Source organism: Mobula birostris, chromosome 11, assembly GCF_030028105.1.
Source record: "Mobula birostris isolate sMobBir1 chromosome 11, sMobBir1.hap1, whole genome shotgun sequence".
NCBI lineage: Eukaryota > Metazoa > Chordata > Chondrichthyes > Myliobatiformes > Myliobatidae > Mobula > Mobula birostris.
In genome coordinates, this window is record NC_092380.1 from 11,362,932 (window position 1) to 11,388,918 (window position 25,987).

At 45.2% G+C, this 25,987-nt stretch overlaps 1 protein-coding gene across 1 annotated transcript in view; it reads left to right on the top strand.

Annotated features, from left to right (window-relative positions):
- The window catches only part of LOC140205367 (uncharacterized), a 126,540-nt gene that overhangs the window by 43,349 nt on the left and 57,204 nt on the right, over positions 1-25,987 (top strand). The window contains exons 15-38 of the mRNA XM_072272961.1: positions 545-581; positions 728-763; positions 1,664-1,720; positions 3,643-3,687; positions 7,030-7,086; positions 7,955-7,990; positions 8,532-8,588; positions 9,649-9,684; positions 10,223-10,279; positions 11,338-11,373; positions 11,914-11,970; positions 13,637-13,693; positions 14,783-14,818; positions 15,357-15,413; positions 16,474-16,509; positions 18,163-18,198; positions 18,739-18,799; positions 21,110-21,114; positions 21,608-21,643; positions 22,187-22,243; positions 23,304-23,339; positions 23,878-23,934; positions 24,993-25,028; positions 25,569-25,625. Of these exons, the coding sequence (XP_072129062.1) occupies positions 545-581; positions 728-763; positions 1,664-1,720; positions 3,643-3,687; positions 7,030-7,086; positions 7,955-7,990; positions 8,532-8,588; positions 9,649-9,684; positions 10,223-10,279; positions 11,338-11,373; positions 11,914-11,970; positions 13,637-13,693; positions 14,783-14,818; positions 15,357-15,413; positions 16,474-16,509; positions 18,163-18,198; positions 18,739-18,799; positions 21,110-21,114; positions 21,608-21,643; positions 22,187-22,243; positions 23,304-23,339; positions 23,878-23,934; positions 24,993-25,028; positions 25,569-25,625 (1,078 nt within the window). The remainder of the gene's footprint in view (positions 1-544; positions 582-727; positions 764-1,663; positions 1,721-3,642; positions 3,688-7,029; positions 7,087-7,954; positions 7,991-8,531; positions 8,589-9,648; positions 9,685-10,222; positions 10,280-11,337; positions 11,374-11,913; positions 11,971-13,636; positions 13,694-14,782; positions 14,819-15,356; positions 15,414-16,473; positions 16,510-18,162; positions 18,199-18,738; positions 18,800-21,109; positions 21,115-21,607; positions 21,644-22,186; positions 22,244-23,303; positions 23,340-23,877; positions 23,935-24,992; positions 25,029-25,568; positions 25,626-25,987) is intronic.

Consider the following 25,987-nt stretch of genomic DNA (forward strand, 5'->3'; position numbering starts at 1 on the left):
AGAAGGCATCGTGGTGGGATACACAGATCACAGGACTGGAAGATTGTAACTGTCATGAAGAATTGAATTGACCAGTGAGACGTACTCCACAAAAGTGGAGAAACAGTGTTTGATTCAGAAAGTAATGAAAAGTGCTAATTGGAGAAATGTAGCAAGGATGTTAAACCCTGTCTCTGAGACCAGACTAAGAGCATCAGTGTAATGTTGCCAGTGACTGAAAAAAATGATTAAAGGAGTGGTTTCCTCAAGCAGAGAATTGAAAGAATATGAAACTCCCACCCCAAAGGGGGAGGAGCTGGTAAACACTCTGGGGTGAAATAAATGGAGGGAGTGGAAGCTCAGTGGATACTGGTGTGGAGCATAACCTCTGGTTCAATCCCGCCGGGTCACTCGGCCAGGTACTGTGCTGTAAATCCAATGTGTTCCTATGCAAATAATCTACCTGAACTGGTGCTGGGTGTGTCGGTGCTCACAGGGGGGACTGTGACCTTGGAAAACCGTTTGGTCACCTGACCACGTTGAACTTCTCTTCCTTTGTGTTTCGGACTCTGCCGAGAACGAGAGTGGGCCGGACACTAAAGGTAGTTCTGATCTGTGAACAGTACGTCATTGGGTTAGAGTGAAATGTCATTAAAACTGGAGGGAGAGTTGTTAGAACCCGTCTGATGATGGGACACAGAGAATGTCCTGTGACTGGTGAACTGAAATTCTTTTCCTGCTTTTCCAGATTCTGGAGAAAAAGAAAGTCACTCTGCAGCTCGAGGTATGGACATATACAATGTCTCCCTATCACATCCACTGGTAAATAACCCATTGCCGTTTGTACTATTGGATTATCGGCACCCAATTGCCCACCATTGAGAACATCTACCATAAACGCTGCCTGGGCAGGGCGAAAAGCATTATCAGGGACGCATCTCACCCTAACCATGGACTTTTTACTCTCCTCCCATCCAGTAGGTGCTACAGGAACCTCCGCTCCCACACCAGCAGGCACAGGAGGAGCTTCTTCCCTGAGGCTGTGACCCTGCTGAACCTCACATCACAGCGCTAAGCAGTATTGCATCCGCATTGTACTGTCTCAGTACTTTTATATTTGTGTGCTGTAGCACTTAGTTCTTATTCGCAGTTATTTTGTAAATAACACTATTCTTTGCACTTCTGCATTCCATTGGCTTTGTATCTGTACTCGGCACAATGACAATAAAATTTAATCTAATCTAATCTAATCTAATCTACTAAAGTCACTGGGAATCTGCTGGGATCCATTGACCTTGCATGGAAACCCAATGCTGTGAGCCTTTGCTGGGTCAGTGCTGGGCTCCCTGTTCCTGTACCTGAGGAGCTGGCGGGGTGGAGTGTTGGGGAGACGCTGGATCTGTGTGCAGCTCTGCAGGTTAGAGATAGACGCCGGCCTGGACGCATGGATACCTGGTTCACACCCAGGACCAATGCGCAAATTCATCCCAGGAGACACTGTGACTAGGAGAACAGCCTTACCTTGACCCCACACCATACGTGGCCATTGGGTAATGGGAAAGCTCGTGGGGTAGGGGGAGTGCAAAGTGTAAGTGTGATGAACAGTAACAAGGACACACTTTGATACTGTGAACCTTTCACGCCTATTTACTATTTTCTAATCAGAAGCCGATTTCCATTTCAGACTCCAAAGAGAGCGGCGAGCGGAAAATCCGAGTGACTGGATCCAGGGAAGATGACGGTTTGTGGATTTCTCTCTGTGTGGGGATTTTTGGCTGTGGTCATCCACAGGAACTGGGGCCTTTGTCATATGAAACACCTCGCGATCGGAGTGAGGGATGAGGAAAATGAGGAGGACACAGTTTCCTGAGCAAAGCTTAAAGGTGGCTGGGAGGGCAACGGGGGATTGAGGAGTAATGCCCACAATTTGCTCACAGCAGTGCAAGAGGCTAACAAGGAGAGCGTTAGAAAAATAACAAAGAAGATGACTTATTTTTATTTATTTATTGCGATTCAGTGCAGAATAGGCCCTTCTGGCCCTTTGAGCCGTGGAACCCAGCAACCCCCGATTTAACCCTGGCCTAATCACAGGACAGTTTACAATGACCAACTAACCATAAGACATGGGAGCAGAATTAAGCCATTCAGCCCATTGAGTCTGCTCTGCCATTCCATCATGGCTGATCCCAGATCTGGCTCAACCCCATACACCTGCCTTCTTGCCATATCCTTTGATGCCCTGACCGATCAAGAACTTCTGCCTAAAATATATATATTTTTTAATTCATTTACAGAATGTGGGCATTGCCAGCTAAACCAGCATTTATTGCCCATCCCTAGTTGCCCTGGAGAAGGTGGTGACAAGCTGCCTTCTCAAACCGCTGCAATCCCTGAGTCGTAGGTACGCCCACAGTGCTGTTAGGTGTATACACACAGACTTGGCCTCCACCACAGTCTGCGGCAGAGCATTCTACAGATTTACTACTCTCTGGCTAAAAAAAATTCCTCCTTATCTCCGTTCTAAAGGGTCACCCCTCAGTTTTGAGGCTGTGCTCTCTAGTTCTGGACACCCCCACCATAGGAAGCATCCTCTCCACATCCACCCTATCTAGTCCTTTCAACGTTCAGTAGGTTTCAATGAGATTCCCCCACCCCCCCCGCATTCTTCTCAATTCCAGTGAGCACAGGCCCAAAGCTGCCAAACGCTCCTCATATGTTAACCCCTTCATTCCCAGAATCTTCCCCTTGAACCTCCCCTGGACTCTGTCCAATAACAACACATCCTTCCTGAGATGAGGAGCCCAAAACTGTTGACAATACTCCAAGTGCGGCCTGACTAGTGTCTTATAAAGGCTCAGCATTATCTCCTTGCTTTTTTATTCTATTCCCCTTGAAATAAATACCAACATTGCATTTGTCTTCTTTACCACAGACTCAACCTTTAAAGTAACCTTCTGGGAGTCTCGTACGAGGACCGCTAAGTCCCTCTGCACCTCTGATGTTTGAACCTTCTCCCCATTTAGATAATAGTCCGCACTATTGTTCCTTTTACCAAAATGCACTAACGTCTTTGGACTGCAGGAGGAAACTGGAGCACCTGGAGGAAATCTGTGCATTCCACGAGGAGGATGTACAAACTCCTTATAGATGACGGAATTGAACTCCGAATGGTGACACTGTAATAGCGTCACACTAACGCTACCATGAGGAATTAAAGAACTTGATTAGAGAATTAAAGGGTTTGAAGTAAAGACAGAAATTGAATGAAACACTCAGCAGGTCAGACAGCGTCTGGGGAGGGTGCAACCAAACAAAGGAAGACCCTGTATATGAACTGATCGCACTGTGTTCAGAGTGGCTGGACCTTTGATTGCAGTCGACTCTCAGGGCAGAGTGGGACAGTCTGCTTTGGGTCTGGTCCAGCTTCTGCCCTGGGTTTGGGACTGTTTGGTGCCAGGGTGGTGGAGCGGGATCTGAGAGCCGTTCCCAAATCTGCACGCCCCGGGAAAACTGGGAATGGGGTGTGTGCAGAGAGCCCCTCTCACACATTGCCACCCTCCCCTGGTTTAACGAGAACCTGATGGAGCTGGAGCAGCTCCAGCACGCGGAGATTTCACAAACATTCCTCAGTGATCAAAGGTTGCTCTGTTGTCTCTGATGCAGATTCGGGTGAGGGCGGAGAGAAGAACCAGAACAACAACAACTCCAGTGAGTGGACAATTCGAGGTTTTACTGAATCTGTGCATGTGGCGACCAGACTCGTTCTGTCCGCTGGGCCTTGGTCCCAGACTCTCTCACAACCAGCATGTGCCCTGTGTAGAACGGAAGCTCGGGGATAATATTAAACCGACCCAAACTCACCTGACCCAAGTTAAATCCATCCCCATCCGGGCAAAGAAAACATGGAAATTGCCACTGTCGTAGGCCACTCACCCCTCAAGCCTGCCCCATCAATGAAAAGCATCATGGCCCATCTACTCCAAGCAAAGACATAAAGTCAAGGAGTCATACAGGACAGAAGACCAGGTTGGCATGGACTAGGTGGGCCAAAGGGCCTGTATCTGAGCTGGAGTACTCTATGAATGGTGAACTAGTGGCCTTTGTTGCAAGAGTATTGGAGTGAAAAAAAAATTGAGGAAGATGTGCTCTTATTGGGATGCAACCTCTTGTGGACTACTCTGATGTCTACATAAGGGAGGGTCTATCGGAGATGGTTCAATAGACTGATTTCCTGAGATGTGGAGATTGCTGTGTGAAGATAGGTTTACTACTTTGGGTTTATACTCACTATAGTTAATACAGGGGATCCCATTGAAATATATAATTCCAGTGGCACCCACAAGACAGATGCTGTGACTACAAGGCCACAAAATACTGGAGCAGAAGTTAGACCACCAGCCCATTGAGTCTGCTCCGCCATTCAGTCATGGGTTTTTTTTAATCAACCTCATTCTCCTGCCTTTTCCCCATTACATTTAACCCACTTACCTCAAGAACGTATCAAAGCGACACACACAAAGTGCTGGAGGAACCCAGGAGGTCAGGCAGGATCGATGGAAGTGAATAAACAGTCAACGTTTCAGGCTGAGACCCTTCACCAGGACTGCGAAGGAAGGGGGAAGACGCCAGAATAAAAAGGTGGCGGGAAGGGGAAGGAGGCTAGCTGGAAGTTGACAGGTGAAGCCAGGTGGGTGGGAAAGCTCAGGGTCTGGAGATGAAGGAACCTGATAGGAGAGTGGACCATCGGAGAAAGGGAAGGAGGAGGGGTCCTTGGGCGGGGGGGGGAGGCGGATGTGATAGCAGATGAGAAGAGGTAAAAGGACAGTGGGGAATAGAAGCAGGGGGGAGGGAAAATAACATTTTACCGGAAGGAGACTTCATGAAAACCTATCAACCTCTGGCTTAAATAATCCAATGATTTGGCTTCTACTGCTCTCTCCGTCAGTAAGTTTCACAGATTCGCCATGCTCTAGCTGAAGCGCTTCCTCCTCATCCCAGCTTTAAAGGGACATCCCTTTATTCCAAGGCTGTGCCCTCGGATCCTTGATATTCCTTCTCTCCACGTCCACTCTATCCAGGCCTTTCGGTGTCTGGTAGGTTTTAGTAGGAACCCCCCTCCCTCTGCTGAATTCCACCGAGGGAAAGCCCAGAGATATCAGACATTCATTGCCAGGATCACTCTTGTGAAACCCCGCTGGACCCTCTCCAGGACCAGCACATCTCTCCTTCGACCCCCTCCAGGACCAGAGCATCTTTCCTTAAACCCCCTCCAGGACCGGCACATCTTTTCTTAGACCCTCTCCAGGACCAACACATCTCTCCTTCGACCCCCTCCAGGACCAGAACATCTTTCCTTAAACCCTTTCCAGGACCAGCACATCTTTCCTTAAACCCTTTCCAGGACCGGCACATCTCTCCTTAGAGCATCTCCAGGACCAGCACATCTCTCCTTCAACCCCCTCCAGGACCAGAACATCTTTCCTAAACCCTCTCCAGGACCAGCACATCTCTCCTTAGACCCTCTCCAGGACCAGCACATCTCTCCTTAGACCCTCTCCAGGACCAGCACATCTCTCCTTCAACCCTCTCCAGGACCAGCACATCTCTCCTTAGACCCTCTCCAGGACCAGCACATCTCTCCTTAGACCCTCTCCAGGACCAGCACATCTCTCCTTAGACCCTCTCCAGGACCAGCACATCTCTCCTTAGACCCTCTCCAGGACCAGCACATCTCTCCTTAGACCCTCTCCAGGACCAGCACATCTCTCCTTAGACCCTCTCCAGGACCAGCACATCTCTCCTTAGACCCTCTCCAGGACCAGCACATCTCTCCTTAGACCCTCTCCAGGACCAGCACATCTCTCCTTAGACCCTCTCCAGGACCAGCACATCTCTCCTTAGACCCTCTCCAGGACCAGCACATCTCTCCTTCAACCCCCTCCAGGACCAGCACATCTTTCCTTAAACCCTCTCCAGGACCAGCACATCTTTCCTTAAACCCTCTCCAGGACCAGCACATCTTTCCTTAAACCCTCTCCAGGACCAGCACATCTTTCCTTAAACCCTCTCCAGGACCAGCACATCTCTCCTTAGACCTTCTCCAGGACCAGAAGATCTTTCCTTGGGGATGATCGCCATGGTAACGTAGCCCTTAGCGCATTGCTATTACAGCTCGGGACATCGGGGTTTGAAACTCAATTCCGAAGCCACCTGTAGGGAGTTTGTACATTCACCCAGTGACCTTGTGGGTTTCCTCTTGGTTTCTCCAAAGATGTACAAGTTAGTCTGTTAATTGGTCATTGTAAATTGTCCTGTGATTAGGTTCGGGTTAAATAGTTAGGTTGCTGGGCGCTGCAGCTCCAAGGGCCTGCTCCACACCCTATCTCTAAATAAATAACCGAGTAAATAGTTACAGGTCCTAAAATTACTCACAATTTCCCAAATGCAGTCTGATAAACAATAAATAAAACCACAGCAGGACATCCTTGTTTTTTTATGTTCCAGTCCTCTTGATATGACTGCTGACATTGTATTTGCTGCCTTTACTGCCGACTCAGCCTGCAAGCTGAAGGAATCCCGAACTAGGACTCACAGTTGCTTTGCACCTCTGATTTCTGAATTCTCTCCCTGTTTAGAAAAGAGTCCGCACGTTTATTCTTCCTACCAAAGCGTGTACCTCACGTGATATCCCCCCTGGTGTTTTTGGCAGGGCAGAGGGTGTAATCACGAGGGGTATTAGCTCAAGATAAGGTGTCACCCCTTTATTCAGAGTACAATTTTCTCTGAGGGTGTTACTAAATATTTTCAAGGCTGAGGTAGATCAAGATTATTGAAGGAAGGTGGTTCTGAGCTAGACGGTCTCATCGAATGGATGAGAAGCTCAAGGTTAATACAGCTGACACCAGCTTCTGTACTTTACCTTCGAACCTGGGCTTTTGGGCAGCAGGCACTGAGAGTGTGTAAGCAAATAGCCGCGTGAGAGGCCGACAACCTCTGCGAACCCTTCACACTGAATTTCTTTCCACAATTGGAATCTGGTTTATATTTCAGATTCCGATGAGAGCGTCGAAAGGAAGGTCAAAGTGCTTGCGTCCGGAGGAGACGACGGTATGTGGATTACTCTGTGTGGAGATTATTGACCGCGCTAACGTACGGGGAGTTGTCTGCTTGCGAGTGTGCCTGCCCGCCAGCTAATCCGTAAGGAATCCAGGAGCAGGCAGATGAGCGGAGGGAAAACGTTATACAGAGCACTCGGATTTATTCCGGATCAGGGAAATGGTGAAGGGAACTGTGATAAACAAAATTCAGAAAGTGGACTCTCAGGAATAAATAAATTGGATACAGATCAGGGTGAGGAAGAACATTGTATTGGGAAGGATAAGGGTACCGCAGGCTCCTGGGATTGGTGAAAATGCAGGAGGGGAGGGATAGTGAGTTACAGGAGGCTGGAGGAGAGACTTTTAAATCATTCATCAACGTGCCAAAGTTCCTTTTACAAAGATGTTGCTCGGATCAGATAGTGTGAGTTATAGGGAGAGGTTCGCCAGGCCAGTGATTATTCCTTGGGACGTAGGGAATGAAGGAAGACTTACAGAAAGTACGAGATGCATTGGTAGGGTGGAGGGTGACGGCCTTTTCCCCATGGTAGGGGAGTCCAAAAAACAGCAAACTCTGCAAATAAGATGAAGAGACCTTGAAAGTGCGTTCAGACGTTGTTAAAAGAGAAATGAAGGACAATGTGAGAAGAAACGGTAAGACTGACATTGGAGAAGGTTAAAGTGTTAGCACAACATTATGGGCTGAAGCACCTGGACTGTACTGGACTGTTCTATGTTCAAAGATCTGGGAATAATTCATCACCAGCTTAAAGTGAAATGTCATTAAAATGAGAGCAAGAGTTTGAGAACTGAACTGATAATGGCCATAGACAACGCCCTGTCATTGGTGAACTGAAATTCTTTCCCTTCTTTTCTAGATTCTACAGAAAGAAATAGTCACTCTGAAGCTCGAGGTATCAATATTTATGATTTCAATCTCTTGCTGTAACATTCTCTGGTGAACAATCCATTGACGATTGTACTAATGACCCTGGGAATCCGTGGGTAACCATTGGCCTTAGCTAGAAACCCCAACACTGTGAGCCCTGTTCCTGAGTCTGAGCAGACAGGAGGGTGGAGTGTGTGAGAGAGGGACAACATCATCCCTGCCAAAGGTTCCCTGGTCTGGGAGGCTCAGCTGAGTTGAAGCTGACAAGTTTGGGTGGACACCAAACTGGACCCATAGACACTTGTCTCACCTCCAGGGGAAAACTCTCACTCACCACAGAGAGACCATCTTCAGGTCACTGTGTCTTGGGAAAAAGTTGGATCCAATCCCAACCTCAGGTGGGGTGTTGGGCAATGGGTGAGCAGCTCATGGGGAGGTACTCAGATCTGTGGCAATGATGTGTGTGAGTGTAAATAGATAGTTCCACATTACAGGGATACACTTTGATGCTAGGAGACTTTCCACACTCACCTTCCATTTTATAATCAAACACTTTTTACTTTCAGATTCCAAAGAAAGTGGAGAAAGGAGAATCAAAGTGATTGGGTCCCGAGAAGATGATGGTTCGTGGATTTCTTTCTATACAGAGATTGTTGACTGAGCTAATCTGGGTCTGAGAGGAGTAGTTCACTGGTTAATTACTTGACATCAGAATCCACAAGGAATCAGGTAGAATGGGGAACAGACTGGATACAAAGCAAAAGCATTTATTCCAGGAGAGGCTGAGAAGTGGGAGATGGTGTTCAACTCAGAAAAGAGTGGAGTGATTCACTTTGGAAGATCAAACTTGAAGGCAGAATTAGTCGGGGGATCAAGTTCAAGGTAATGTTGCAGTTCTATAAAATTCTGGTTAGACCCCACTAGGAGTATTGTAATCACTTTTTTATAGGAAGGATGTAGAAACTTTAGAGAGAGTGCAGTGAAGATTTACGAGGATCCTACCCAGGTGTCTCTTTACTCCTTAGTTAAAAGCATTTGCTTGGTCAATATATCTTCATAAGACATGCTCTCTAATCCAGCCAGCGTCTGGGTAAATCTTCCCTGCACCCTCTCTAAAGCTTCCTCATCCTTCCAATAATAAAGGGACTAGATCTGAACACAAATTTCCAAGTGTTGTCTAACCACAAGAAGGGGTATAAGAGGTGGTATGATCAAAGTGTACAGTAAAGACATAGATAGAGTAGACAGCCAAGGATATTTGCCCAAGGTGGAAATGGAAAATTGACGGAGCAAAACCGACGTGTTTGTGGGGAAGTACAGGGGGATGTCTGAGGTTAGTTTTTTATACACAGAGACTGGTAATTGTGTTGAATGCGCTGCCGGGGGTGATGGTAGAAGGACATTTAAGCGATTGTAAGGCACGTGGACAAAAGATTAATAACGGACTATGAGAAGAAAGGGTAAGATTGACATTGGAGAAGGTTAAAATGTTAGCACAACGTTAGGGCCTGAAGCACCTGGACTGTACTGGTCTGTTCTATGTTCAATGATCTGTGAACAATTCATCACCAGCTAAAAGTGAAGTGTCATTAAAATGGGGGGAGAGTTTGAGAACTTGACTGATAATGGCCATAGAGAATGCCCTGTGATTGGTGAACTGAAATTCTTTCTCTTCTTTTCCAGATTCTACAGAAAGAAATAGTCACTCTGAAGCTCGAGGTAACAATATTTATGATTTCAATCTCTTGCCGTCACATTCTCTGGTGAACAATCCATTGACGATGGTACTAATGACCCTGGGAATCCATGGGTAACCATTCTCCTTAGCTGGAAACCCCAACACTGTGAGCCCTGTTCCTGAATCTGAGCAGACGGGAGGGTGCAGTGTGTGAGAGAGGGACAACATCATCCCCGACAAAGGTTCCCTGGTCTGGGAGGCTCAGCTGAGTTGAAGCTGACAAGTTTGGGTGGACACCAACCTGGACACATAGACACCTGTCTCACCTCCAGGGGAAAACTCTCACTCGCCACAGAGAGACGATATTCGGGTCGCTGTGTCCTGGGAAAAAGTTGGATCTAATCCCAACCTCAGGGGTGTTGGGCAATGGGTGAGCAGCTTATGGGGAGGTACTCAGATCAGTGGCAGTGCCGTGTGTGAGTGTGAACAGATAGTTACACGTTACAGGGATACACTTTGAAGCTGAGAGACTTTCCACACTCACCTTCCATTTTGTAATCAAACACTTTTTACTTTCAGATTCCAAAGAAAGTGGAGAAAGGAGAATCAAAGTGATTGGGTCCCGAGAAGATGATGGTTCGTGGATTTCTTTCTATACAGAGATTGTTGACTGAGCTAATCTGGGTCTGAGAGAAGTAGTTCACTGGTTAATTACTTGACATCAGAATCCACAAGGAATCAGATAGAATGGGGAACAGACTGGATACATTGCAGAAGCATTTATTCCAGGGGAGGCTGAGAAATGGCAGACAGAGTTCAACTCAGAAAGGTGTGAATTATTCACTTTGGAAAGTCAAACCCGAAGGCAGAATTAGTCTCGGGATCGAGTTCAAGAACCACAAGGTAATGTTGAGACCACACTTAGAGTATTGTGTTGATTTCTGTTCACCTCTTTATAGGAAGGATGTAGAAGCTTTAGAGGGAGTGCAGAGAAGATTTACAAGGATGCTACCCAGATGTCTTTGCTCCTTAGATAAAAGCATTCGCTTGATCAATATATCTTCATAAGACATGCTCTCTAATCCAGCCAGCGTCCTGGGAAATCTTCTCTGCACCCTCTTTAAAGCTTCCTCATCCTTCCAACAATGAAGTGACCAGAACTGAACACAATATTCCAAGTGCGGTCTAACCACAAGAATGAGGATAAGAGGTGGTATGATCAAAGTGTACAGTAAAGGTGTAGATAGAGTGGACAGCCAGGGATATTTTCCCAAGCTGGAAATGGAAAATTGAGGGAGCAAACCTCGCGTGTTTGAGGGGAAGTACAGGGGGATGTCTGAGATTCGTTTTTATACACAGAGTGGTAATTGTGTGGAATGCGCTGCTAGGGGTAGTGTTAGAGGGACATTTAAGAGACTCTAAGGCACATGGATGAAAGAAATGAAGGACAATTTGAGAAGAAAGGGTAAGATTGACATTGGAGATGGGTAAAGTGTTAGCACAACATTATGGGCTGAAGCTCCTGGACTGGACTGTACTGGACTGTTCTATGTTCAATGATCTGTGAACAATTCATCACCAGTTTAAAGTGAGAAGTCATAAAAATGTGAGCGAGAGTTTGAGAACTGAACTGACGATGGCCATAGAAAACGCCCTGTCATTGGTGAACTGAAATTCTTTCCCTTCTTTTCCAGATTCTACAGAAAGAAATAGTCACTCTGAAGCTCGAGGTATCAATATTTATGATTTCAATCTCTTGCTGTAACATTCTCTGGTGAACAATCCATTGACGATTCTACTAATGACCCTGGGAATCCGTAGGTAACCATTGGCCTTGGCTGGAAACCCCAACACTGTGAGCCCTGTTCCTGAGTCTGAGGAGACAGGAGGGTGGAGTGTGTGAGAGAGGAACGACATCATCCCCAACAAAGGTTCCTTGGTATGGGAGGCTCAGCTGAGTTGAAGCTGACAAGTTTGGGTGGACACCAACCCGGACCCATAGACACCTGTTTCACCTCCAAGGGAAAACTCTCACTCGCCACAGAGAGACCATATACGGGTCGCTGTGTCCTGGGAAAAAGTTGAATCCAATCCAACCCTCAGGGAGGTGTTGGGCAATGGGTGAGCAGCTCATGGGGAGGTACTCGGATCAGTGGCAGTGCCGTGTGTGACTGTGAACAGATAGTTACACATTATAGGGATACACTTTGAAGCTGAGAGACTTTCCACACTCACCTTCCATTTTATAATCAAACACTTTTTACTTTCAGATTCCAAAGAAAGTGGAGAAAGGAGAATCAAAGTGATTGGATCCCGAGAAGATGATGGTTCGTGGATTTCTTTCTATACAAAGTTTGTTCACTGAGCTAATCTGGGTCAGAGAGGAGTAGTTCACTGGTTAGTTACTTGACATCAGAATCCACAAGGAATCAGACAGAATGGGGAACAGACTGGATGCATTGCAGAAGCATTTATTCCAGGAGAGGCTGAGAAATGGCAGATGGAGTTCAACTCAGAGAAGTGTGAATTATTCACTTTGGAAAGTCAAACCTGAAGGCAGAATTAGTTTCGGGATCGAGTTCAGGAGCCACAAGGTAATGTTGCAGCTTATAAAACTCTGGTTACACCACACTTAGAGTATTGTGTTGATTTCTGTTCACTTCTTTATAGGAAGGATGTAGAAGCTTTAGAGAGAATGCAGAGAAGATTTACAAGGATGCTACCCAGATATCTTTGCTCCTTAGATAAAAGCATTCGCTTGATCAATATATCTTCATAAGACATGCTCTCTAATCCAGCCAGCATCTGGGTAAATCTTCTCTGCACCCTCTCTGAAGCTTCCTCAACCTTCCAGTAATAAAGTGACCAGAACTGAACACAATACTCCAACTGTGGTCTAACTGCAAGAAGGAGATTAAAGGTGGTGTGATAGAGGTGTACACCGAAGCCAGAGATGGAGTGGACAGCCGGAGATAATTTCCCAAGCTGAAAATGGATACAGGACAGAACAGATCTCCCATTTTGTGGGGAAGTACAGGAGGTTGTCAGAGGTTGGTTTTTATACACAGAGAGTGGACATTGCGTGGAATGCTCTGCCAGGATTGATGGTAGTTGGCGATATATTAGCGATATTTAAGAGACTCTGAGGCACATAGTTGAAAGACAAATGAAGGACTATGTGAGAGGAAAGGGTAAGATTGATCTTGGAGTAGGTGAAAGGGTTAGCACAACATTGTGGACTGAAGGGCCTGGACCGTGCTGTACTTTTCTATCTTCTGTGATCTGTCAACTATACATCACCGGCTTACACTGAAGTGTCATTAAAATGAGAGCGAATGTTTGAGAACTGAACTGATAATGGCCATAGAGAATATCCCTTCATTGGTGAACTGAAATTCTTTCCCTTGTTTTCCAGATTCTACAGAAAGAAATAGTCACTCTGAAGCTCGAGGTATCGACGTTTATGATTTCAATCTCCTGCTGTAACATTCTCTGGTGAACAATACATTCACGATTGTACTAATGACCCTGGGAATCCATGGGTAACCATTGGCCTTGGCTGGAAACCCCAAAACTGTGAGCCCTGTTCCTGAATCTGAGCAGACAGGATGGTGGAGTGTGTGAGAGAGGGACAACATCATCCCCGACAAAGGTTCCTTGGTATGGGAGGCTCAGATGAGTTGAAGCTGACAAGTTTGGGTGGACACCAACCTGGACCCATAGACACTTGTCTCACCTCCAGGGGAAAACTCTCACTCACCACAGAGAGACCATCTTCGGGTCGCTGTGTCTTGGGGAAAAAGTTGCATCCAATCCCACCCTCAGGTGGGGTGTTGGGAAATGGGTGAGCAGCTCATGGGGAGGTACTCAGATCTGTGGCAATGACGTGTTTGAGTGTAAACAGATAGTTCCACATTACAGGGATACACTTTGATGCTAGGAGACTTTCCACACTCACCTTCCATTTTATAATCAAACACTTTTTACTTTCAGATTCCAAAGAAAGTGGAGAAAGGAGAATCAAAGTGATTGGATCCCGAGAAGATGATGGTTCGTGGATTTGTTTCTATACGGAGATTGTTGACTGAGCTAATCTGGGTCTGAGAGAATTAGTTCACTGGTTAAATATTTGACATCAGAGTCCACAAGGAATCAGGTAGAATGGGGAACAGACTGGATACAAAGCAGAAGCATTTATTCCAGGAGAGGCTGAGAAATGGCAGATGGAGTTCAACTCAGAAAAGAGTGGAGTGATTCACTTTGGAAGGTCAAACTTGAAGGCAGAATTAGTCGGGGGATCAATTCAAGAGCCACAAGATAATGTTGCAGCTCTATAAAACTCAGGTTAGACCACACTTAGAGTATTATGTTGATTTCTGTTCACTTCTTTAGAGGAAGGATGTAGAAGCTTTAGAGAGAGTGCAGAGATTTACGAGGATCCTACCCAGGTGTCTCTTTGCTCCTTAGATAAAAGCCTTAGCTTGATCAATATATCTTCAGAAGACTGCTCTGTAATCCAGCCAGCGTGCTGGTAATTCTTCTCTGCACCCTCTTTAAAGCTTCCTCATCCTTCCAACAATGAAGTGACCAGAACTGAACACAATATTCCATGTGCGGTCTAACCACAAGAATGAGGATAAGAGGTGGTGTGATAGAGGTGTACACCAAAGGCATAGATTGAGTGGACAGCCGGAGATAATTTCCCAAGCTGAAAATGGATAGAGGACGGAACAGATCTCCCATGTTTGTGGGGAAGTACAGGGGATTGTCAGAGGTTGGTTTTTATACATAGAGAGTGGAAATTGCGTGGAATGCTCTGCCAGGATTGATGGTAGTTGGCGATATATTAGCGATATTTAAGAGACTCTGAGGCACATAGTTGAAGGACAAATGAAGGACTATGTGAGAGGAAAGGGTAAGATTGATCTTGGAGTAGGTGAAAGGGTTAGCACAACCTTGTAGGCTTAAGGGCCTGGACCGTGCTGTACTTATCTATGTTCTGTGATCTGTCAACTATACATCACCAGCTTACACTGAAGTGTCATTAAAATGAGAGCGAATGTTTGAGAACTGAACTTACATTGGCCATAGAGAATGCCCTGTGATTGGTAAACTGAAATTCTTTCCCTTCTTTTCCAGATTCTGCAGAAAGAAATAGTCACTCTGAAGCTCGAGGTATCAATATTTATGATTTCAATCTCTTGCTGTAACATTCTCTGGTGAACAATCCATTGACGATTGTACTAATGACCCTGGGAATCCATGGGTAACCATTCTCCTTAGCTGGAAACCCCAACACTGTGAGCCCTGTTCCTGAATCTGAGCAGACGGGAGGGTGCAGTGTGTGAGAGAGGGACAACATCATCCCCGACAAAGGTTCCCTGGTCTGGGAGGCTCAGCTGAGTTGAAGCTGACAAGTTTGGGTGGACACCAACCTGGACACATAGACACCTGTCTCACCTCCAGCGGAAAACTCTCACTCGCCACAGAGAGACGATATTCGGGTCGCTGTGTCCTGGGAAAAAGTTGGATCTAATCCCAACCTCCGGGGTGTTGGGCAATGGGTGAGCAGCTCATGGGGAGGTACTCAGATCTGTGGCAATGATGTGTGTGAGTGTAAATAGATAGTTCCACATTACAGGGATACACTTTGATGCTAGGAGACTTTCCACACTCACCTTCCATTTTATAATCAAACACTTTTTACTTTCAGATTCCAAAGAAAGTGGAGAAAGGAGAATCAAAGTGATTGGGTCCCGAGAAGATGATGGTTCGTGGATTTCTTTCTATACAGAGATTGTTGACTGAGCTAATCTGGGTCTGAGAGGAGTAGTTCACTGGTTAATTACTTGACATCAGAATCCACAAGGAATCAGGTAGAATGGGGAACAGACTGGATACAAAGCAAAAGCATTTATTCCAGGAGAGGCTGAGAAGTGGGAGATGGTGTTCAACTCAGAAAAGAGTGGAGTGATTCACTTTGGAAGATCAAACTTGAAGGCAGAATTAGTCGGGGGATCAAGTTCAAGGTAATGTTGCAGTTCTATAAAATTCTGGTTAGACCCCACTAGGAGTATTGTAATCACTTTTTTATAGGAAGGATGTAGAAACTTTAGAGAGAGTGCAGTGAAGATTTACGAGGATCCTACCCAGGTGTCTCTTTACTCCTTAGTTAAAAGCATTTGCTTGGTCAATATATCTTCATAAGACATGCTCTCTAATCCAGCCAGCGTCTGGGTAAATCTTCCCTGCACCCTCTCTAAAGCTTCCTCATCCTTCCAATAATAAAGGGACTAGATCTGAACACAAATTTCCAAGTGTTGTCTAACCACAAGAAGGGGTATAAGAGGTGGTATGATCAAAGTGTACAGTAAAGACATAGATAGAGTAGACAGCCAAGGATATTTGCCCAAGGTGGAAATGGAAAATTGACGGAGCAAAACCGACGTGTTTGTGGGGAAGTACAGGGGGATGTCTGAGGTTAGTTTTTTATACACAGAGACTGGTAATTGTGTTGAATGCGCTGCCGGGGGTGATGGTAGAAGGACATTTAAGCGATTGTAAGGCACGTGGACAAAAGATTAATAACGGACTATGAGAAGAAAGGGTAAGATTGACATTGGAGAAGGTTAAAATGTTAGCACAACGTTAGGGCCTGAAGCACCTGGACTGTACTGGTCTGTTCTATGTTCAATGATCTGTGAACAATTCATCACCAGCTAAAAGTGAAGTGTCATTAAAATGGGGGGAGAGTTTGAGAACTTGACTGATAATGGCCATAGAGAATGCCCTGTGATTGGTGAACTGAAATTCTTTCTCTTCTTTTCCAGATTCTACAGAAAGAAATAGTCACTCTGAAGCTCGAGGTAACAATATTTATGATTTCAATCTCTTGCCGTCACATTCTCTGGTGAACAATCCATTGACGATGGTACTAATGACCCTGGGAATCCATGGGTAACCATTCTCCTTAGCTGGAAACCCCAACACTGTGAGCCCTGTTCCTGAATCTGAGCAGACGGGAGGGTGCAGTGTGTGAGAGAGGGACAACATCATCCCCGACAAAGGTTCCCTGGTCTGGGAGGCTCAGCTGAGTTGAAGCTGACAAGTTTGGGTGGACACCAACCTGGACACATAGACACCTGTCTCACCTCCAGGGGAAAACTCTCACTCGCCACAGAGAGACGATATTCGGGTCGCTGTGTCCTGGGAAAAAGTTGGATCTAATCCCAACCTCAGGGGTGTTGGGCAATGGGTGAGCAGCTTATGGGGAGGTACTCAGATCAGTGGCAGTGCCGTGTGTGAGTGTGAACAGATAGTTACACGTTACAGGGATACACTTTGAAGCTGAGAGACTTTCCACACTCACCTTCCATTTTGTAATCAAACACTTTTTACTTTCAGATTCCAAAGAAAGTGGAGAAAGGAGAATCAAAGTGATTGGGTCCCGAGAAGATGATGGTTCGTGGATTTCTTTCTATACAGAGATTGTTGACTGAGCTAATCTGGGTCTGAGAGAAGTAGTTCACTGGTTAATTACTTGACATCAGAATCCACAAGGAATCAGATAGAATGGGGAACAGACTGGATACATTGCAGAAGCATTTATTCCAGGGGAGGCTGAGAAATGGCAGACAGAGTTCAACTCAGAAAGGTGTGAATTATTCACTTTGGAAAGTCAAACCCGAAGGCAGAATTAGTCTCGGGATCGAGTTCAAGAACCACAAGGTAATGTTGAGACCACACTTAGAGTATTGTGTTGATTTCTGTTCACCTCTTTATAGGAAGGATGTAGAAGCTTTAGAGGGAGTGCAGAGAAGATTTACAAGGATGCTACCCAGATGTCTTTGCTCCTTAGATAAAAGCATTCGCTTGATCAATATATCTTCATAAGACATGCTCTCTAATCCAGCCAGCGTCCTGGGAAATCTTCTCTGCACCCTCTTTAAAGCTTCCTCATCCTTCCAACAATGAAGTGACCAGAACTGAACACAATATTCCAAGTGCGGTCTAACCACAAGAATGAGGATAAGAGGTGGTATGATCAAAGTGTACAGTAAAGGTGTAGATAGAGTGGACAGCCAGGGATATTTTCCCAAGCTGGAAATGGAAAATTGAGGGAGCAAACCTCGCGTGTTTGAGGGGAAGTACAGGGGGATGTCTGAGATTCGTTTTTATACACAGAGTGGTAATTGTGTGGAATGCGCTGCTAGGGGTAGTGTTAGAGGGACATTTAAGAGACTCTAAGGCACATGGATGAAAGAAATGAAGGACAATTTGAGAAGAAAGGGTAAGATTGACATTGGAGAAGGGTAAAGGGTTAGCACAACATTATGGGCTGAAGCTCCTGGACTGGACTGTACTGGACTGTTCTATGTTCAATGATCTGTGAACAATTCATCACCAGTTTAAAGTGAGAAGTCATAAAAATGTGAGCGAGAGTTTGAGAACTGAACTGACGATGGCCATAGAAAACGCCCTGTCATTGGTGAACTGAAATTCTTTCCCTTCTTTTCCAGATTCTACAGAAAGAAATAGTCACTCTGAAGCTCGAGGTATCAATATTTATGATTTCAATCTCTTGCTGTAACATTCTCTGGTGAACAATACATTGACGATTCTACTAATGACCCTGGGAATCCGTAGGTAACCATTGGCCTTGGCTGGAAACCCCAAAACTGTGAGCCCTGTTCCTGAGTCTGAGGAGACAGGAGGGTGGAGTGTGTGAGAGAGGAACGACATCATCCCCGACAAAGGTTCCTTGGTATGGGAGGCTCAGCTGAGTTGAAGCTGACAAGTTTGGGTGGACACCAACCCGGACCCATAGACACCTGTTTCACCTCCAAGGGAAAACTCTCAGTCGCCACAGAGAGACCATATACAGGTCGCTGTGTCCTGGGAAAAAGTTGAATCCAATCCAACCCTCAGGGAGGTGTTGGGCAATGGGTGAGCAGCTCATGGGGAGGTACTCGGATCAGTGGCAGTGCCGTGTGTGACTGTGAACAGATAGTTACACATTATAGGGATACACTTTGAAGCTGAGAGACTTTCCACACTCACCTTCCATTTTATAATCAAACACTTTTTACTTTCAGATTCCAAAGAAAGTGGAGAAAGGAGAATCAAAGTGATTGGGTCCCGAGAAGATGATGGTTCGTGGATTTCTTTCTATACATAGTTTGTTCACTGAGCTAATCTGGGTCAGAGAGGAGTAGTTCACTGGTTAGTTACTTGACATCAGAATCCACAAGGAATCAGACAGAATGGGGAACAGACTGGATGCATTGCAGAAGCATTTATTCCAGGAGAGGCTGAGAAATGGCAGATGGAGTTCAACTCAGAAAAGTGTGAATTATTCACTTTGGAAAGTCAAACCTGAAGGCAGAATTAGTTTCGGGATCGAGTTCAGGAGCCACAAGGTAATGTTGCAGCTTATAAAACTCTGGTTACACCACACTTAGAGTATTGTGTTGATTTCTGTTCACTTCTTTATAGGAAGGATGTAGAAGCTTTAGAGAGAATGCAGAGAAGATTTACAAGGATGCTACCCAGATGTCTTTGCTCCTTAGATAAAAGCATTCGCTTGATCAATATATCTTCATAAGACATGCTCTCTAATCCAGCCAGCATCTGGGTAAATCTTCTCTGCACCCTCTCTGAAGCTTCCTCAACCTTCCAGTAATAAAGTGACCAGAACTGAACACAATACTCCAACTGTGGTCTAACTGCAAGAAGGAGATTAAAGGTGGTGTGATAGAGGTGTACACCGAAGCCAGAGATAGAGTGGACAGCCGGAGATAATTTCCCAAGCTGAAAATGGATACAGGACAGAACAGATCTCCCATTTTGTGGGGAAGTACAGGAGGTTGTCAGAGGTTGGTTTTTATACACAGAGAGTGGACATTGCGTGGAATGCTCTGCCAGGATTGATGGTAGTTGGCGATATATTAGCGATATTTAAGAGACTCTGAGGCACATAGTTGAAAGACAAATGAAGGACTATGTGAGAGGAAAGGGTAAGGTTGATCTTGGTGTAGGTGAAAGGGTTAGCACAACATTGTGGACTGAAGGGCCTGGACCGTGCTGTACTTTTCTATCTTCTGTGATCTGTCAACTATACATCACCGGCTTACACTGAAGTGTCATTAAAATGAGAGCGAATGTTTGAGAACTGAACTGATAATGGCCATAGAGAATGTCCCGTCATTGGTGAACTGAAATTCTTTCCCTTCTTTTCCAGATTCTACAGAAAGAAATAGTCACTCTGAAGCTCGAGGTATCGACATTTATGATTTCAATCTCCTGCTGTAACATTCTCTGGTGAACAATACATTCACGATTGTACTAATGACCCTGGGAATCCATGGGTAACCATTGGCCTTGGCTGGAAACCCCAAAACTGTGAGCCCTGTTCCTGAATCTGAGCAGACAGGATGGTGGAGTGGGTGAGAGAGGGACAACATCATCCCCGACAAAGGTTCCTTGGTATGGGAGGCTCAGATGAGTTGAAGCTCACAAGTTTGGGTGGACACCAACCTGGACCCATAGACACTTGTCTTACCTCCAGGGGAAAACTCTCACTCACCACAGAGAGACCATCTTCGGGTCGCTGTGTCTTGGGGAAAAAGTTGCATCCAATCCCACCCTCAGGTGGGGTGTTGGGAAATGGGTGAGCAGCTCATGGGGAGGTACTCAGATCTGTGGCAATGACGTGTTTGAGTGTAAACAGATAGTTCCACATTACAGGGATACACTTTGATGCTAGGAGACTTTCCACACTCACCTTCCATTTTATAATCAAACACTTTTTACTTTCAGATTCCAAAGAAAGTGGAGAAAGGAGAATCAAAGTGATTGGATCCCGAGAAGATGATGGTTCGTGGATTTGTTTCTATACGGAGATTATTGACTGAGCTAATCTGGGTCTGAGAGAATTAGTTCACTGGTTAAATATTTGACATCAGAATCCACAAGGAATCAGGTAGAATGGGGAACAGACTGGATACAAAGCAGAAGCATTTATTCCAGGAGAGGCTGAGAAATGGCAGATGGAGTTCAACTCAGAAAAGAGTGGAGTGATTCACTTTGGAAGGTCAAACTTGAAGGCAGAATTAGTCGGGGGATCAATTCAAGAGCCACAAGATAATGTTGCAGCTCTATAAACCTCAGGTTAGACCACACTTAGAGTATTATGTTGATTTCTGTTCACTTCTTTAGAGGAAGGATGTAGAAGCTTTAGAGAGAGTGCAGAGATTTACGAGGATCCTACCCAGGTGTCTCTTTGCTCCTTAGATAAAAGCCTTAGCTTGATCAATATATCTTCAGAAGACTGCTCTGTAATCCAGCCAGCGTGCTGGTAATTCTTCTCTGCACCCTCTTTAAAGCTTCCTCATCCTTCCAACAATGAAGTGACCAGAACTGAACACAATATTCCATGTGCGGTCTAACCACAAGAATGAGGATAAGAGGTGGTGTGATAGAGGTGTACACCAAAGGCATAGATTGAGTGGACAGCCGGAGATAATTTCCCAAGCTGAAAATGGATAGAGGACGGAACAGATCTCCCATGTTTGTGGGGAAGTACAGGGGATTGTCAGAGGTTGGTTTTTATACATAGAGAGTGGAAATTGCGTGGAATGCTCTGCCAGGATTGATGGTAGTTGGCGATATATTAGCGATATTTAAGAGACTCTGAGGCACATAGTTGAAGGACAAATGAAGGACTATGTGAGAGGAAAGGGTAAGATTGATCTTGGAGTAGGTGAAAGGGTTAGCACAACCTTGTAGGCTTAAGGGCCTGGACCGTGCTGTACTTATCTATGTTCTGTGATCTGTCAACTATACATCACCAGCTTACACTGAAGTGTCATTAAAATGAGAGCGAATGTTTGAGAACTGAACTTACATTGGCCATAGAGAATGCCCTGTGATTGGTAAACTGAAATTCTTTCCCTTCTTTTCCAGATTCTGCAGAAAGAAATAGTCACTCTGAAGCTCGAGGTATCAATATTTATGATTTCAATCTCTTGCTGTAACATTCTCTGGTGAACAATCCATTGACGATTGTACTAATGACCCTGGGAATCCGTGGGTAACCATTGGCCTTAGCTAGAAACCCCAACACTGTGAGCCCTGTTCCTGAATCTGAGCAGACAGGAGGGTGGAGTGTGTGAGAGAGGGACAACATCATCCCTGCCAAAGGTTCCCTGGTCTGGGAGGCTCAGCTGAGTTGAAGCTGACAAGTTTGGGTGGACACCAAACTGGACCCATAGACACTTGTCTCACCTCCAGGGGAAAACTCTCACTCACCACAGAGAGACCATCTTCGGGTCACTGTGTCTTGGGGGAAAAAGTTGGATCCAATCCCAACCTCAGGTGGGGTGTTGGGCAATGGGTGAGCAGCTCATGGGGAGGTACTCAGATCTGTGGCAATGATGTGTGTGAGTGTAAATAGATAGTTCCACATTACAGGGATACACTTTGATGCTAGGAGACTTTCCATACTCACCTTCCATTTTATAATCAAACACTTTTTACTTTCAGATTCCAAAGAAAGTGGAGAAAGGAGAATCAAAGTGATTGGGTCCCGAGAAGATGATGGTTCGTGGATTTCTTTCTATACAGAGATTGTTGACTGAGCTAATCTGGGTTTGAGAGGAGTAGTTCACTGGTTAATTACTTGACATCAGAATCCACAAGGAATCAGGTAGAATGGGGAACAGACTGGATACAAAGCAAAAGCACTTATTCCAGGAGAGGCTGAGAAGTGGGAGATGGTGTTCAACTCAGAAAAGAGTGGAGTGATTCACTTTGGAAGATCAAACTTGAAGGCAGAATTAGTCGGGGGATCAAGTTCAAGGTAATGTTGCAGTTCTATAAAATTCTGGTTAGACCCCACTAGGAGTATTGTAATCACTTTTTTATAGGAAGGATGTAGAAACTTTAGAGAGAGTGCAGTGAAGATTTACGAGGATCCTACCCAGGTGTCTCTTTACTCCTTAGTTAAAAGCATTTGCTTGGTCAATATATCTTCATAAGACATGCTCTCTAATCCAGCCAGCGTCTGGGTAAATCTTCCCTGCACCCTCTCTAAAGCTTCCTCATCCTTCCAATAATAAAGGGACTAGATCTGAACACAAATTTCCAAGTGTTGTCTAACCACAAGAAGGGGTATAAGAGGTGGTATGATCAAAGTGTACAGTAAAGACATAGATAGAGTAGACAGCCAAGGATATTTGCCCAAGGTGGAAATGGAAAATTGACGGAGCAAAACCGACATGTTTGTGGGGAAGTACAGGGGGATGTCTGAGGTTAGTTTTTTATACACAGAGACTGGTAATTGTGTTGAATGCGCTGCCGGGGGTGATGGTAGAAGGACATTTAAGCGATTGTAAGGCACGCGGACAAAAGATTAATAACGGACTATGAGAAGAAAGGGTAAGATTGACATTGGAGAAGATTAAAATGTTAGCACAACGTTAGGGCCTGAAGCACCTGGACTGTACTGGTCTGTTCTATGTTCAATGATCTGTGAACAATTCATCACCAGCTAAAAGTGAAGTGTCATTAAAATGGGGGGAGAGTTTGAGAACTTGACTGATAATGGCCATAGAGAATGCCCTGTGATTGGTGAACTGAAATTCTTTCTCTTCTTTTCCAGATTCTACAGAAAGAAATAGTCACTCTGAAGCTCGAGGTAACAATATTTATGATTTCAATCTCTTGCCGTCACATTCTCTGGTGAACAATCCATTGACGATGGTACTAATGACCCTGGGAATCCATGGGTAACCATTCTCCTTAGCTGGAAACCCCAACACTGTGAGCCCTGTTCCTGAATCTGAGCAGACGGGAGGGTGCAGTGTGTGAGAGAGGGACAACATCATCCCCGACAAAGGTTCCCTGGTCTGGGAGGCTCAGCTGAGTTGAAGCTGACAAGTTTGGGTGGACACCAACCTGGACACATAGACACCTGTCTCACCTCCAGCGGAAAACTCTCACTCGCCACAGAGAGACGATATTCGGGTCACTGTGTCCTGGGAAAAAGTTGGATCTAATCCCAACCTCAGGGGTGTTGGGCAATGGGTGAGCAGCTTATGGGGAGGTACTCAGATCAGTGGCAGTGCCGTGTGTGAGTGTGAACAGATAGTTACACGTTACAGGGATACACTTTGAAGCTGAGAGACTTTCCACACTCGCCTTCCATTTTGTAATCAAACACTTTTTACTTTCAGATTCCAAAGAAAGTGGAGAAAGGAGAATCAAAGTGATTGGGTCCCGAGAAGATGATGGTTCGTGGATTTCTTTCTATACAGAGATTGTTGACTGAGCTAATCTGGGTCTGAGAGAAGTAGTTCACTGGTTAATTACTTGACATCAGAATCCACAAGGAATCAGATAGAATGGGGAACAGACTGGATACATTGCAGAAGCATTTATTCCAGGGGAGGCTGAGAAATGGCAGACAGAGTTCAACTCAGAAAGGTGTGAATTATTCACTTTGGAAAGTCAAACCCGAAGGCAGAATTAGTCTCGGGATCGAGTTCAAGAACCACAAGGTAATGTTGAGACCACACTTAGAGTATTGTGTTGATTTCTGTTCACCTCTTTATAGGAAGGATGTAGAAGCTTTAGAGGGAGTGCAGAGAAGATTTACAAGGATGCTACCCAGATGTCTTTGCTCCTTAGATAAAAGCATTCGCTTGATCAATATATCTTCATAAGACATGCTCTCTAATCCAGCCAGCGTCCTGGGAAATCTTCTCTGCACCCTCTTTAAAGCTTCCTCATCCTTCCAACAATGAAGTGACCAGAACTGAACACAATATTCCAAGTGCGGTCTAACCACAAGAATGAGGATAAGAGGTGGTATGATCAAAGTGTACAGTAAAGGTGTAGATAGAGTGGACAGCCAGGGATATTTTCCCAAGCTGGAAATGGAAAATTGAGGGAGCAAACCTCGCGTGTTTGAGGGGAAGTACAGGGGGATGTCTGAGATTTGTTTTTATACACAGAGTGGTAATTGTGTGGAATGCGCTGCTAGGGGTAGTGTTAGAGGGACATTTAAGAGACTCTAAGGCACATGGATGAAAGAAATGAAGGACAATTTGAGAAGAAAGGGTAAGATTGACATTGGAGAAGGGTAAAGGGTTAGCACAACATTATGGGCTGAAGCTCCTGGACTGGACTGTACTGGACTGTTCTATGTTCAATGATCTGTGAACAATTCATCACCAGCTTAAAGTGAAAAGTCATAAAAATGTGAGCGAGAGTTTGAGAACTGAACTGACGATGGCCATAGAAAACGCCCTGTCATTGGTGAACTGAAATTCTTTCCCTTCTTTTCCAGATTCTACAGAAAGAAATAGTCACTCTGAAGCTCGAGGTATCAATATTTATGATTTCAATCTCTTGCTGTAACATTCTCTGGTGAACAATCCATTGACGATTCTACTAATGACCCTGGGAATCCGTAGGTAACCATTGGCCTTGGCTGGAAACCCCAAAACTGTGAGCCCTGTTCCTGAGTCTGAGGAGACAGGAGGGTGGAGTGTGTGAGAGAGGAACGACATCATCCCCGACAAAGGTTCCTTGGTATGGGAGGCTCAGCTGAGTTGAAGCTGACAAGTTTGGGTGGACACCAACCCGGACCCATAGACACCTGTTTCACCTCCAAGGGAAAACTCTCAGTCGCCACAGAGAGACCATATACAGGTCGCTGTGTCCTGGGAAAAAGTTGAATCCAATCCAACCCTCAGGGAGGTGTTGGGCAATGGGTGAGCAGCTCATGGGGAGGTACTCGGATCAGTGGCAGTGCCGTGTGTGACTGTGAACAGATAGTTACACATTATAGGGATACACTTTGAAGCTGAGAGACTTTCCACACTCACCTTCCATTTTATAATCAAACACTTTTTACTTTCAGATTCCAAAGAAAGTGGAGAAAGGAGAATCAAAGTGATTGGGTCCCGAGAAGATGATGGTTCGTGGATTTCTTTCTATACATAGTTTGTTCACTGAGCTAATCTGGGTCAGAGAGGAGTAGTTCACTGGTTAGTTACTTGACATCAGAATCCACAAGGAATCAGACAGAATGGGGAACAGACTGGATGCATTGCAGAAGCATTTATTCCAGGAGAGGCTGAGAAATGGCAGATGGAGTTCAACTCAGAAAAGTGTGAATTATTCACTTTGGAAAGTCAAACCTGAAGGCAGAATTAGTTTCGGGATCGAGTTCAGGAGCCACAAGGTAATGTTGCAGCTTATAAAACTCTGGTTACACCACACTTAGAGTATTGTGTTGATTTCTGTTCACTTCTTTATAGGAAGGATGTAGAAGCTTTA